The sequence below is a fragment of the Aplidium turbinatum genome, chromosome 1 (genome assembly GCF_918807975.1).
Source record: "Aplidium turbinatum chromosome 1, kaAplTurb1.1, whole genome shotgun sequence".
NCBI classification, from domain to species: Eukaryota; Metazoa; Chordata; class Ascidiacea; order Aplousobranchia; family Polyclinidae; genus Aplidium; species Aplidium turbinatum.
In genome coordinates, this window is record NC_137472.1 from 33,658,336 (window position 1) to 33,673,098 (window position 14,763).

The 14,763-nt window shown below is 33.8% G+C and overlaps 1 protein-coding gene across 1 annotated transcript; it reads left to right on the top strand.

The window, feature by feature from the left end:
• The first annotated feature begins 1,118 nt into the window (after window positions 1–1,118).
• LOC145771996 (solute carrier organic anion transporter family member 4A1-like) lies at window positions 1,119–13,830 on the top strand. Its single transcript, XM_082583800.1, has 12 exons — window positions 1,119–1,264; window positions 2,005–2,136; window positions 4,974–5,240; window positions 5,554–5,669; window positions 7,694–7,784; window positions 7,862–8,068; window positions 8,436–8,608; window positions 9,502–9,663; window positions 9,858–10,030; window positions 10,920–11,174; window positions 11,339–11,509; window positions 12,131–13,830. Exons 1-12 carry the CDS (start codon window positions 1,134–1,136, stop codon window positions 12,434–12,436), a joined length of 2,184 nt encoding a protein of 727 aa, XP_082439926.1. The 5' UTR covers window positions 1,119–1,133; the 3' UTR covers window positions 12,437–13,830.
• The last annotated feature ends 933 nt before the right edge of the window (window positions 13,831–14,763 follow it).

Here is a 14,763-nt window from a genome sequence, read left to right on the forward strand (position 1 = left end):
CTTTGCAAGACAGGAATTTGTTAGTAGGCGCAGTAGGCTACCAATGCTAAGAGTGAAATTTGGTATTTGAGTTGTAAAGTTATTGAGACAGAAAGATTTCAAAATTGCAAATAAATTATCGACTTTGTCCGGTGACGTCTTAATATGAGTGTAAACTAAAAGAAAACCTTTAGCACCAAAAACTAAATTATGTTTGGTTTTAGAACGTCTTGGAGACATTTTTCATCACGAGGATTTATAAATATTTGAAGAGCTCCTCCAACACCACGCACTTTCTGAGTGCTGAGACTGCTGAAAGTTTCGATTTCGTTTCGAATTCACAATAAAACAAGACCTTTTACCGAAACCAGGGACAGAAACGAATTCGAAGTGAAGTAGGAACAAATGGCATTAGCGTAATCAAAATTACAAGGTCGAAATAAAAGAAAAGAAAAGTCATTTTGTTTAGAAATATTTTCGATCTATTCTTATTTCAAATACTTTATAAAGATTGTCGCCAAATCAATTTAGTCAACTACTATTTTGCTATTGCAGAATAACCTAGGCCCTAGAATCTAGATACTGTTTTTTTACCTTTCTTAAGTTTAAGCGTGAATGTACTTTACAACTTTGATAGCGAAATACACTTTTCGTTGATACAATTGAAAAGGACACACCGATGCTGTTAGATACAAATAACGATGCTGAACCACAACGATATATAGATTTTAAATCAAAAAGTAAAATAGCGATTTGAAACATGAACATGGATGCTAAGATTAAGTTTACGGTTATATAAAATATAGAAGCTTGTCTCAAAACGATCAAAAGTTTGAGAAATTGCCTCTAGCCACGAAAAAAAATTACAGCGAACAAAATGTGCATAAAGCTGCAACATGCCATTAACTTTCTTTTACAAAGGCAGCGCAGGAGACTTGCATTTTTCAGACTACAGTAAATGCTATAACCTGCTTCATCCCGGCAAATACGGTATTCCATGTGTATACCGTATGTAAATATCTCATTGCCGATAGAGAATTAGGATATTTATATAAGAATATAAATTAATTTAAATATTTATTACACTGGACTCATACAAAACCGTATCAATAAAAACTACTTACTGTAGGTATCTTTTGAGGTTTACATAAAAGATGATTTTAGATAAAAAGTTAAATCTCAATTGCTCTTGCACTTCAAGTCAAGACTGTTCTGAAAAAAAAGTTGCTTCAGTTGATGAATCTTGTGGAATTGAAGTAAGATGCGGACTCTTCAAAAGTAAACGGTATAGAGAAATGATTTTCTCTAAACTAAGCAAACTGTGTTGGTTTATTTTGTCATAAGAAACACATTTTTAAATGATTGACTGTTACAGTACCTATTGCGGTGGTGTAAGACAACTTATTACATAATAGTAGACTATAAGCTACCTTATTTTTCATACTGTTATGAAAATTGTATACGAGCCGTTTGGTACATTTGTATCCAACATTCGAAACAGATTTTCACACATACGCTATTTTGTTAAACTTTTTAATTGTAATTGTTATACCTAAATCATTCTAAAAGGTAACCCAAATTACAAACTTTTATGAGTTACAATATTGAATGATATTTAAATAGGCCCAAATAGTTTTCTTTGTCCCAATATGGTTGCTTAAGCTTTGCATACTATATATTTGTATGAAGTGACAATCTGCATTGTTACATTTGATTTTATTGATAGCCGGTTCCAAATGATGAGCAAATTATGTAACAAATTCTATCTTGGAACGAAAAAGAAATATAAATCTGCAAGGTGTAGCTTCCGGGGTATCGACCTTGCGCTCTAAGCGTTGCGCGAAACATTAAATAAAACGGTTTCCCATTGGTAGAACATGCCCAGTAAATCTTCAGTCAAATAGAAAATGTAAAAACATAAGTCTACACACAAACTTTACTTTCGTATAATTTACGATTATTTTTTAATAGGCTAAGTTCACGAGAAAACGATCGTTGTTGATAATGGTCATCGTACATTTTCAGATGTCCGGTGTATTTTTGCCAATGCTTCGCATCAACGAGATGGGCTTTAGTATTTCTAAGTCTCGGTGCTGTGATGCAAGGATTCATTGTTAACGGCCATACACCAGCGGTGATTAGCACTTTAGAAAGACGGTGAGTTTTTTTTCATTTAAAGCTTTTCAAGAAATGTAGTGGTTAATCTATCTTCTGTAAGCTTAGAATCGCACTTTTTACTTATTTTCGTCAGCCAACCAAATTACAAAATACTGTAACGATGACTTAATCATTTTAAAATATTTTATTAGCTTTTTCATCTAAATTTTAAACCAAATAAAGTCAAATGAAGAAATATAAATATTTAGATAATTTTTTGGAAAAATATACAGTACTTCGTGTATTTAAAATTTGAAGTTTATTAAACAAAAGAAATTATATAACGAATTCTGTACAGAAAATAATCAAACATGGCATTAACTCAAAGTTGAACATTTATGACCTCAGTACTTAAGTGTCTGCGTGTAATGGTTGATGAAACCAAACACTGGCTGGTCTCTAGTAGCCTTCCAGTGTAGTCCGGGAACATCGTGAATCTGGGGTGGTAAAAGGATATCCCTTCGGGCAAAATTATATACAGTGCCAAATTTGTATACGATTGAAAGATAGATTTCGATCATTTATTGAAATCGTTCTGAGTAAGCACTTTTTATTTTGAAACACCCTTCACTTGCAATGAGTCTTTGCCCTCTAGCGCAGCAATTCATGATAAAAATCTCAGCATCTTACAAAGTGCTTTTATCGTTTTATCTTTAAAGCTATCAAACGAAATTTTGAGCTGCTGATTAATAGCACTAGCAACATTTTTTTTGCCTTCAAAAGTGAAATTATGGTTGGCGCTTCAAGAAATGGAGGAGCAACAGATTGGTCCACAACTCCATACTTTTAGATTATTGTAAGCGCTGAGGAGAAACGCATTCTGCGATTGATACAGCGCTATATAAAACAGGCATTATTATTATTTTGTGCAAAATGTTGCGCTTAATTTTGAGACACAAACGGGCAAGCATTTTCGAAACTCAAGTGTTTGCTAGTTACACTTGTAATAAATAGGTTATATGGCCTTAATTCTGTTCGACCTTTAAATTACATTTAATCAGTAGTAATTATAGTACGCTTTATATTAAAAATTAGACCTTAATTGTGTAATGAAATATATGCAATTATGTTGAATAGAGCTCCACTGCAACCATGCAAATTTTTCATTTAACAGGTCGAACTTCCTCTTTGGAATAGTTTCAAAATTTATGCAGTAGTTAGCTCCATTTTTCAACAATGGTGAATGTTATCATATTCACTTCAGCGGAAGATGTCCGTAATCGTAGTTTTATATACTGTATATTGTTATTCAGGATACAATGAGTAAGTTTTAGATGAACAGCCTACCCTTAACGTAGAATATTTTTTTGCAAAATCAGCCACGCTTGTCCAATAATTTTAATATATCTGTTGCCCTGTGAGGTTAAATGACTGATATTGATGGGGTGTATTTAAAAAAAGTTTTTGGATCTCTAAGAAGACAGTTTGTACTTGAACATGGGAATGTTCACTGAATAGCAAAACACATATTCCTAAGTCAATTATAATTGTTTTTTTTATAATAATTAAAATCTTGTCTTTGCATAAACTTCGAATATCATGGAGACATATATTTGAATTTAAAATTATCTTGGTTACGGTATCTAAAAAAAAAAAGAATTTTACAAAACACGTCACTTTCATGACAAAATTGTTTTTATTACTATAACTTATATTTCATATTTCTTAAGCTGTATTGTCATGATTTTATTTTTAAAGCTATAGGAAATACTTCGCTAGTTATAACATGAACCTGTAAAACTGAAACGATAGTTGATCTAGTAACGTTTGTATTTTTCATTAAAAGATGTTGCGAAGTGATATTGTTGTTTCGTAACTTCACAACGGAGCAATCTTGCTTCTAGATCAGGGACGTCCAAAGTTCGACCGGCGAGCCAAGTCCGGCCCGCGATACGTTTTTGTATGGCCCGAACCTGTTGTTGCACAAGGTATTATTTGTGACCACAGACACACAGAAATCATACAAATTCAATTTGCATTTTTTTCAAGTTTATAAAGACAGAATTTTCTCACACAAACAGCCACGCGAGAAAAATTAGAATCATTGCTGCATTGTACTTGCAAAATCAACTTGCCTGGAAAGCATAGTAATGAGTGATACAATCGAGTATTCATTCATTTTTTTGCTAGCAAACGTAATTACCACCTTCTAGATTTTGTCGCAGTTGTCAAGGGCTTATTGCTATTCACTTCTTTCTGCTTGAACCTTGATAAGGCTCCAGCTCACCTGCTGCCAATTGAGCTTCTATGCGACGCCGAAGTCTACAGCAACATCTTCTCTCGTGCCTTTTTACCAGCAGCTGGATAGGCACAAATGCTGAAAATCCAGAAAAGCAAAGAAAATGTTGAGGTTGTTCGGTTTAAGACAAGCCATTGTTCAACATAACTGCGTGTGAGAAAACGTTTTCGGTTATGAACTTTAAAACAAGAGCAGATTGAGATAAAAACTGAGCCATTCTCACCTACGTGGTATTGAAATCAAGACGTCAGTTAAATTCTCCACATTAACACAGCTGTGTATCACAAAGTTTCTGGATGCGTTGATGTCTATTGATATAAAAGCAGATAACTTATAAGCGTACAATCTGACTTATCACATCCCATGACCATGTACTGTGTATAACAAAATACTTAAACCAGCATATTACTTTGTTGTATGAAAATGACATCATATAACACAACAATATGCACTTTTCTTTACACAAAACAAGATTTTCAAGAGCTCTTGGCCCGAGGACACTTCCGCATTGTCAAATTTGGCCGCCTGGAAAAAAGTTTGAACACCCCTGTCCTGGATGATTGCCATCAGAAACTTATAATTTATCATACTTTTTTAGTTTCGAGCTGACGAGCACGGAATCAGGACTAATTGCAAGCTGCTACGATATCGCGGGTTCAATTACCGTTGTGGTGGTTACCTACTTTGGTGGTCATGGTCATAAGCCGCTGTGGATTGGTTGGGGAATACTTTTGATTGGAATATCAGGAATCGTCTTTTCTCTTCCCCACTTTACGGCTCCTCATTTTGAATTTAGCGACGTATTAAACGTCTGTGGAAATGCCAGTGAAGAATCGTGCTCTATATCCGTTCTCAAAACCTTTAGGTAAAGCGCAATACATCTGAAAATTTTTCTGGAATTACACTAAAAATGCGTGTTTCTGTTTATAATAAATAAATTATTTATCGCTGTATAGGGAAAATTCTTTTGAGAAGGTAACAGTGTATCAAGGCCATTTAAAGTGGTATTTGCTTTACTTTTTCTATTGGTAGATGTGGCAAATGGTAAATGTTTTCGAACAAGGATATTAATTCATTGAATTAACAATGTTGGCATTTGAAAAAATGATTGAGTGAAACTTTTACTATCATGTATTGTCGTTTAGAAACAATGTAGGCTACAAGTGTTTGTATTGTAGATTCGTGTTTTATGGAGCTCTGCTACTTGCCGGTGCAGGGGCATCCCCGTTGTATTCTCTCAGCATAACCTACATAGATGAAAATGTTAAGCAACGCTATTCATCGTTTTACAATGGTGAGTCAATTTACGTAGTTAGTAGAACACTGAAATGTTATATAACAAAACGTTTTGAACAAGCCGCAAAATACTTACTGAAAACAATCTGATAGATTCGTAACAAGATTTAGGTTGGCTACACCCTGTAACCACACCTGGTACCAACATCACGTTGCACATCTGCGTGACTGATAGCGAATCATTGATCGTGATGGCATTTCTTTGCGGTTTCTATATACTTTGAATAAAACAGAGTTTTAGCAAACCATTTAAATTTTGGATTAAATCACTTAAAGCCGCATTAACCAAAGCAAATTGTTCTTAAATATGAACATATTAAATGGACAAATATGATCACTGTTTCATTTGCATATAAAACTGGCGACAAAGTAAGATTTTATACTTGAAAATTGTATAGCTTTGGTAGAGAGATACTTTTTGAAAACAATAGACATAATCGATGACAGCTTAATAAGATTGAATTGCATAATTCAAAAAATAATACATAAAATAAAATAGCTACATAACTTCAAACGTTTTCGGCAAAACTTTATGCCCTCGTCAGGAAAATACCTTAATTCATCTAAACAAAAACAAATATTCGTGAAATGTTAATAATAAATGACTGAAAATAAATAAAACTGCACTGAACTGCGTACAAGCAACAATTGACAAACAAACACAAAAGGTGGTAACCAGGGCCTGATTAAGGCTCGCGGTGGCCCGAGGCACAACTAAGCTTAGCGGCCCCTATTGGCAATCGCTTTCGATGCAGAGCAGCAGTGCTCAACTGAAGCCTAGCATAGCAAGTAACTTTCCAAGTAGAAAATGTGACCAAGACCATGCAAGCATTAATAATAACAAGCATTTATAATTGTTTGTTGAGCCTGGGGTTGTGCTGTTTTATTTGGAGTGCCTCATGAAATTTAGTTTCACAATTATTCGCTGGAGGGGCATTTTTTTGTTGAATTTGTATTAGATTACGTTTTTTTTTGTTGCTTAGTGGTTTTTTCCTTGATTGCCTTTATGTTGTTCCGCTCACTATCTTGTCTCATGACCACACTCCCGCATAGTTTATGACAGACTGTTACCACCTTTTGTGTTTGTTCGTCAATTGTTGCTTGTACGCAGTTCAGTGCAGTTTTATTTATTTTCAGTCATTTATTATTAACATTTCACGAATATTTGTTTTTGTTTAGATGAATTAAGGTATTTTTCTGACGAGGGCATAAAGTTTTGCCGAAAACGTTTGAAGTTATGCAGCTATTTTATTTTATGTATTATTTTTTTAATTGTAGTCTCCGAATAGAATAAGAAAAATATGGAGTCTGACAAATATAATTGTAGTTTGTTTTGTTTTATTTTTGCAAACTAAATAAAATTCTTTATGTCATAATTATGACAATGCGTTACGACAGTCAAAAAAACGAAATATCTGCTGACAGGTGTCAAACCCACAACAATGCTTGGTATAAACGATTCGGATCCATGTCTTGTAATACAAACGAATTTATTTTCACACGAGTCAGTTCAATCATAAACAGCTAAGATCGATTTCGATCAGCTAGTAGCGAGATCATATTCAGCTAAGCTTATTCAAATAGAAATCTATTTGAATAAGCGTAACTGAAGATGATTTTGCTACTAGCTGATTGAAATCGATTTTTAGCTGTTTATAATTGAACTGACTCGTGTGAAATTAAATTCGTTTGTATTATTGCGTTACGACAGGTGTTCTTTTAATGGAATCATGTCAATTGATTTGCAGTAGTGCATGTGAACCAAATGTGATTGTGAACACGTTTTAAAAAAGAGTTTGTATGTTTACATCCAGAAAATACTCGCGCTTAATTGAAGTGCTACAACATCCTGTTCAAAAAAAGCAGTTTTGTATGCTGGTATACAGGTGATAGGCTAATCCATTAAACATTTTTTTAATTACAGAGAAATTAAGAGTTTAATGAAAAGCTCAAAGCATTTGCATGTCAGTTCTACTGTAGATGCATAAGTAAAAATGTAAATATCAAACTTGATTATTTCAGGAATATTAATTGCAATGTCAATTGTTGGGCCTGGCGTCGGATTTCTGGTTGGAGCAGCTTTTCTTAAACAATATACCTACCCAGCTGAAGAGTAAGTCCACGCTGTGATTTGTCGTATTCTCAAACAAAAATATGCTAAAACATTTTTTTGTAATTTTTACCTTTCAGTATCGAGCTGGAGGAGTCAAGTGAGCATTGGGTTGGAGCATGGTGGATCGGATCTTTAATTTGTGGACTTGTTGGTGTCCTGCTTGCAGTTCCAGTACTCATGCTTCCGCGAGTCATTCCAGGAACTAAAGAGCACAGGATGGATAGAGACAAAGAGACTCATCAGTACTCAATGGAAAGTTCACAAAATCAGGAGTTTGCAAAAAAGTATTTTGACAACTAAATTTATTTTTTCCTTTGGAAGAACGTATTTAAATTTGAATCTTACAAATGTCATTTATAATAATTATGACCTTTTTGTAGAATTTATTTAAAAACTAAACTAATAGCTCAAATGCAGTCTACGTTTTGCTTTTATCCAACCTTTTGTGCAATGTCTATTTTAGGAGATAATCAAAACAGGGAAAAATAGTGAGTTTGACACCCATTTAGCATATTTTTTTAAGCTTGTTAGTTTTTACACAACCTGTATCTTTTCAAACAATAGATTTGGAAAAAAGTCCGAACTCACGACTAATTCGTACGACGTATTATTTTACTGCTGTATCAAACTCACTCAATTTTGTTCTTTTAGGATCAGTGATTTCCCAAAGTGTGTTCTCATTTTACTCCGAAATCCAACTTTTGTTTTCCTCTCGCTTGGCATTGCGGTAGACTCAATTTTAATCAGCGGAATGGCCACTTTTGGCCCTAAGTACATCGAAACTCAGTTCGGTGTTGATGCTAGCAATGCAGGAACATATTTTGGTAAGCAGAAAGTTTAATTACTGATAATATTTATAAATAAATAAAAGTGTGGAAATCATGATTTAAAAGTCTTAGTAACAAAAAAACATCTTTCAGGATTTTCTATTTGTTGTATTCACAATAATATTTTACAGTAAACTAAATTCTTTGTACAAGTTGTTCAAGATTATTTACTTTTGACTCGGCAAGGCGATTTCTGAAGAAAATTTTGTCATTATTATTTTCTTTCCTAGTGAAATTCATGTTTTGCCATGACAACATCAATATTTGCCTTTTTACCATTGATACCACAATGCTTTAAGTTTTTTCTAAGTTTCATAGCTTAAGAATTTATTAAAATCTCAATATATATGTCAAGCTTAAACTTGTAAGTGTCCCGGTCTGTATAAATCATTCCCCTACTAAAACTGTATATTGATAAACACTTGTTTTTCACTTTACAATGAATTGTATGTTTATAAAAATGTGTTTACAAGCCGACATACTTTCTTTTTCAACAATCTCAAAATTGTTTGCTTTGGTACAAACTTCTCACTGGCGATTATTGCAACCATACGGGCATCCAAACACAAAAGTTTTCATGAATAGCGTAGGTCTGGTATAACCTTTATTCTACGATTAAAGTTTATTGAATTCTAGTAGGCCTTTACAAAATAAATATTTATGCAGATTACACTTTGCATTATACAGCACTTATTTTAAATATAACAACTTAAGAGTTAAAAACCGTATTAAGTCTAATCTACATAACTGAACATTGTTGTGGTATTTTGACTATTTACTGTTTACGTTACATAGATTTTTATGAACGACTTATACCAGAAACCTTTCTTTGTGGGTTTGCTAGCAAAAATATCACTAAGCCGCATATTTTTTATTTATTTCACATCTAGGACTGATAGCGATTATCGGAGGAGCTGGAGGACAGTTAGTAGGAGGAGGATTGATTTCAAGATACAATTTCAACGTAAACCAAATGTTGCATATGAGCTACATTGCTCCGATTTTGGCTGCTATTGCGTCCGGCGGCTACCTCATTACATGCAGCAATCCATGTAAGCTTGTTGATGTTTGGGTTAGCCACAAAGTTATTGGAGTTGCGTTAACTCAAAAAACTTTCGACGGACTTTGTTTTACATCGTTATGCGTTTTTTGTGTTAAGTATTTTCGTAAAATCTGTCATCACCAATCGTAGGACACGTTACATGTCTACAGTTTCATTTCGTATAAATTAGATTTTTATTTCCAGCATTTGCCGGCGTGACAACGTTTTATCAGGAAAACCAATCTGCATTTCTAAACATCACTTCTGAATGCAATTTGAACTGCGCCTGCAACGATGAAATCTACAACCCGGTCTGCGGAAGCGACAGTGTCACATATTTTTCGCCATGTTTTGCAGGATGTACTGAAAAGCAATCGGTAAGTTTGCTGGATTTACAAATTGATCTTTGAAAACACTGTATTCAAACGGTGGTTATTTTTAATGAAAACCACATTTTAAGAGATACTTTAATACAGATGGTTAAACGGCATTTTGTTTATGTCTGCAAATCTACATCAGTAGAAAAGAGTGATTTAATTATTTGTAAAATTAGGTTATTTTGAAATTCAACACTGTTTTTAACATTTTTCGGGCTTTTTATCAAAACGAATCAAATATGAACATTTCTTTCAAGCATTCCATGAAATATAGTAAGCAAGGGGACGAGAATTTATTTGGTTTGCAATTTACTGGGAGTAGTCAAGAACTCCAACAAATATACACAAAACTGAAAACTGCATAAGCTTTTTCTTCTGAAGGAAATGTTTAAAAATACGCTGTTATGGGCTACTACTGCTGGGAAGGTATATAATCTTGATGGACGCCCAAAGCTCAGAAAAACGGCTAACCTGCCAAAAGTATATTAGCGGAAAATTTTACGCTTATATTATAATAATTACAGTAAATAATCTGCACAATCTCAATTTACACAAGAAAAATGCTAGTTATTTTGGGGTCCTTAATTTGCTTGCCATGTAGCCTACTAATACAATTGTTTGCACGTTTCTAAAACCACCTTTGGATATTGCGTTTATCTTAAACAAAATCTGAAGACACCCGTGATGATACATTCATTTCTTTACGGTGTGCAAAAACAATCCAACTGAACTTTTGTTATCTAAGTTTTAATGTTTAAGTTAATTTTAAAGAGCTATCAGTTAGCTATGTCGCTTTTTATTGCATAAACTGCAAAGGTGATTTAAAAAAAAATAACCGGGCGTGGCTGCCGTATCTAATCTTTGACTCGACTTTTAAACCTATTTTCAGGATGGAATGTATACAAACTGCTCATGCATAGCGAAAACGAACGTCAGTACATCAGGTAGTCCTTTGCCCGGCCTTGCTACAGCAACAACTGGGTCTTGCTCTGATGACCAATGCAGCTCCAGTTGGCAATTTGTTCTGTTTTGTTTCCTCAACTTTCTTCTCATGTTCTTAACGTTTTTTAACGGCGCATCAGTTCTCCAAGTTTCATTGAGATGTGTGGGATTTAATCAACGATCGTTTGCTGTTGGCGTCCAGGTAGGTTGTCTTCTTATCTTATGTTTTAATTTTGCTTTGTTTCTACCTATTCAATCATCCTTGATTTACGTCCACAACAAATGACTATTTCCTCATTGTCACAACATCTCTCATATAATAAATCTCTATCCATAGTACGGTATCAGTTATTTTCAAAATTTCAGATTTTGATTACAAGAATATTTGGTACAATACCAGGACCTCTGGTTGTTGGAGCCATATTTGATGGCTCCTGTTTACAATGGACAAGTGAATGCGGAGTTCAAGGATCATGTCTTGCTTACAGCAATTCTTCCTTGTCATTATACCTGTTTTTACTTCTTGCCATAGCTAAGGTTAGTTGTTGCAGTTGAATTGTTTAAGTGGACAAATGTATAATTAAACATTTTGATGTTTGCAGATTATCAGTATAGTGAACCTTCTATTCAGTAGTATAACGTCTGCGTAAATACATTGAAACCTGTAGTATTAATGCAAAATGTTTATTTTTTGCGTAATGTACAAGTAAAAAGAGACAGGGTTTATATTTAGCTTATCTGAATGATGTTTGGCTCTTTAGTGTGTAACTTACATAGTCACGACTCACAAAATGTGCCGCAGAAGCAAGTTTAATATATCACTCAATGCCGACCAGTGAAATAAAATTATCATTGCAAGAGATAACCTTTATAGCCTACGATTAATAAGAAAAACTTCTGCCACTAAAGATCAATCATTGTGTCATTATAGCAGTTTTTGAACTAGCAAGTAATACAAATTAGCCGTCACTGAGGGGAAAAGGTTCCTGAATCGAGAATTACTGATCGAAAACAATCAGGTGATCTCTGGTCACGGAAGCTTCTTATCAACAAATAGATCACTCTCTGTGCTCACGTTCATAATAGTTGAATGACGTTAATGAAAAGGAATTGTCGTTTTTCGTCATGCGTATTTATTTTCATCTTTCTTTGTCTCAGGCAGTCGGTGTGTTTTTGTTCTTATCTGCGAAACTGCTGTACAAGCCTGATGCTTCAAATAGTTCAGCAAAGTTAAAATCCCTCACTTTAAAAGAAGAAAAATTGACCACAAAGCTTGCTGGAATTGTTAAAAATATTGAAAACACGCCAGAAAGCCCTGTTTTTGAACAACCAAAACCCTTGAAAAATCAATCATACATATCTGAAGAAACCAAGTCAGAAGCCAATGAGGAGAAAAGGGAAATCTATGACAACCCGATCTTTGATGCAGACTTAGCCTCAGAAAGTACAAGCAAGCCTATTTAAGCAATTGCTGCTCTACAGAAAATTATCTATTGGTATACCTGCTCTTTCTAGCAAAGAATGGGATACACAAACTGCATATCATTGGCAAAGGAATTGGATGAAATTGTTGTGATGACCATTGCTATAAACGAATTTGAAAACTTACAAATATGAGCCTGTTTTCGATTTCATTGCACGTGCGTTAGCTTGTGAGCTAGCTACCCTATCTAAGTTATTGAGCAATTTACGTATTGTATTGCATCCACGTATCAGTAGTTGTGTTTCACATCTACAGTATGACGGCCTTGTTTTTTATATTTGTTTTCACTAATGTGTTATTTTATAATGTATTTTAAGGTTATCACTCTTGATACAAAAGTGGCCTTTTCTGGCCAATGTTTCAAGAAAAACATTTTCTGACATTTTTTTTATGCTTAGTGTGCTTGAGACATTTAAATGCTGAAATAATATTTACATATTTTATAATGTCGTTTTAAATCTTGTTATTGGGTATTCGCATAATTGCAGTATATTCATATTTACTAATACTCTATCGTATTCTTTGTCTTTATATTTTCTAAGCTGGGTGTAGACAAATTTGAAGCTGCCGATTGGTTCAATTATCAACCATTAAACGTTGGCTATTTGCAATAGCATTGCTTTACAGTGACGTAGCTTACGCTAAAGGGTTTATGGAGAACCAATGGAAGCAAGTAGGCTACTTGCGTCTTTTAGGCTACATTGTTTTAAGAAATATCGATGTTAAAACAATGAAAAGGGCTACTTCCGCTGGCTGGGTGAAGCTGTCAAGGCACGAAGTACTTGTATTCAGAATCATAACTTGTAATTTGTCACAAAAAAATGTCTCAATTTAAAAAACAAAACTTACTGAAATTTATTTTCGTGTAGCCAACATGCAGTGCCCTATACAGTATTTGAAGTAAAACATAGAAGGGCTACATTTTACATCAAGATTGGTGGAAAGGAGGTTTACCTTTCCCTTTTGTCAGTTTCGCTTTGCAGTCTCTTGTGTAGACAGCAAATCTAATTTTATTTTAGATCTTTTTCATTTAAAACATCTCACTGTGATTTCCCTCAGTTTTGCTGCCACCGATACGCTTACGTATATGGCTTTCGTATTTAATCATAAATAAGCATGCATGGATTGTCATTGTTTTGTTCTTTAACACATTAAAAAAGATAATGTGTAATGTATTCAAAATAATGCTTTTCTAAAGAAAATAACAACAGCCTGTTGTTTTGAGTGATGACAAGAAGAAATATTATGAGATATTCAGGTCACTCGTACTGGGGCTGAGAAACTCTTTTCAACGATTTGCGTTGTCCGGTTCTGCATGATATTTATTGAGAAATTTTATCCATTTTTGTATTAGAAGTATTCTCAATTAATAAAAATCAACACGAAAGACTTGTCGGTTATATTTGAAAAATATCTTGTTAAATTGTTTAATATCAAGTGCTGTTTAATCATTTCAGTAAGGCAGGTCAGTGGAAAGAAAATAAAAAGTACTAACTTTATTACAGGTCTGATAGCAATAGAATGATGATTGTTTTGGTGATAAAGTGAAATGAACTTATCACTTCAAAAGTATAGGATTCAAATCTAGTTACAAAATGCTAGGTCATGCCCCTGGACTTAATCTAAGCATCAGGTTCACAAATATTTAATCACCAGATACCAGACAACTTGTTATCTTGGTTACAGCGAGCATTTGCAACTTTGTGAAATCAAAGGATTTAAAGCAGGCGTTCTCAACTCTCTTGGCGGACTCCTTTTGGTGCGTTCGAAGTGGTTGCAGACCTTTAAAAACTTTTTATCTGAAATTTTGATATGTCGCGTCTCCTAATGGAAACAAATATTTTGTTTTATGACGTCGCACTTATGACGATCGATGACGAAAGTTATTAGCCACATGTTGGCACTCAGGATCAAACATCGGTGATGCTAATTTAATGTTTTTCCATAAATGTTATTAAAAATTAATAAAATTTTGCCACCTTTACAAAGAATTTTTCTCTTTTTTTCATTTGTAATCAATATTTTGTTTTATTCTAAGTATAGCCATTACAAAAGTGTGAATACAGATACTCTGGTGACCAACGTTTGCATTTCTAAGCTAAGCATTTATCAACAATCTGCTGTCTCAAACAGTTAAGTTGAAAATACATACTTTTATAAAAAGATTTAACTCTTTTATATAATTTTATCCAGATGGAAAACCGAACCTTTAAGCGATGTCTTTTGAAATTTCAAACGACCCACAGTTTTGAAAATTACTGTAATACGCAAATAAAGCACAATGCAATTTATCAGTCATGCTGTAAAC

What these genes read in the sequence shown, in the direction of transcription:
- LOC145771996 (XM_082583800.1), top strand. Translation starts at nt 1,134, where the DNA reads ATGATTTTAGATAAAAAGTTAAATCTCAATTGCTCTTGCACTTCAAGT. An exon ending in CTATTCATCGTTTTACAATG is followed by an intron (nt 5,670 to 7,693) that starts GTGAGTCAATTT and finishes TGATTATTTCAG; the next exon opens with GAATATTAATTGCAATGTCA. An exon ending in AATCAGGAGTTTGCAAAAAA is followed by an intron (nt 8,069 to 8,435) that starts GTATTTTGACAA and finishes TTGTTCTTTTAG; the next exon opens with GATCAGTGATTTCCCAAAGT.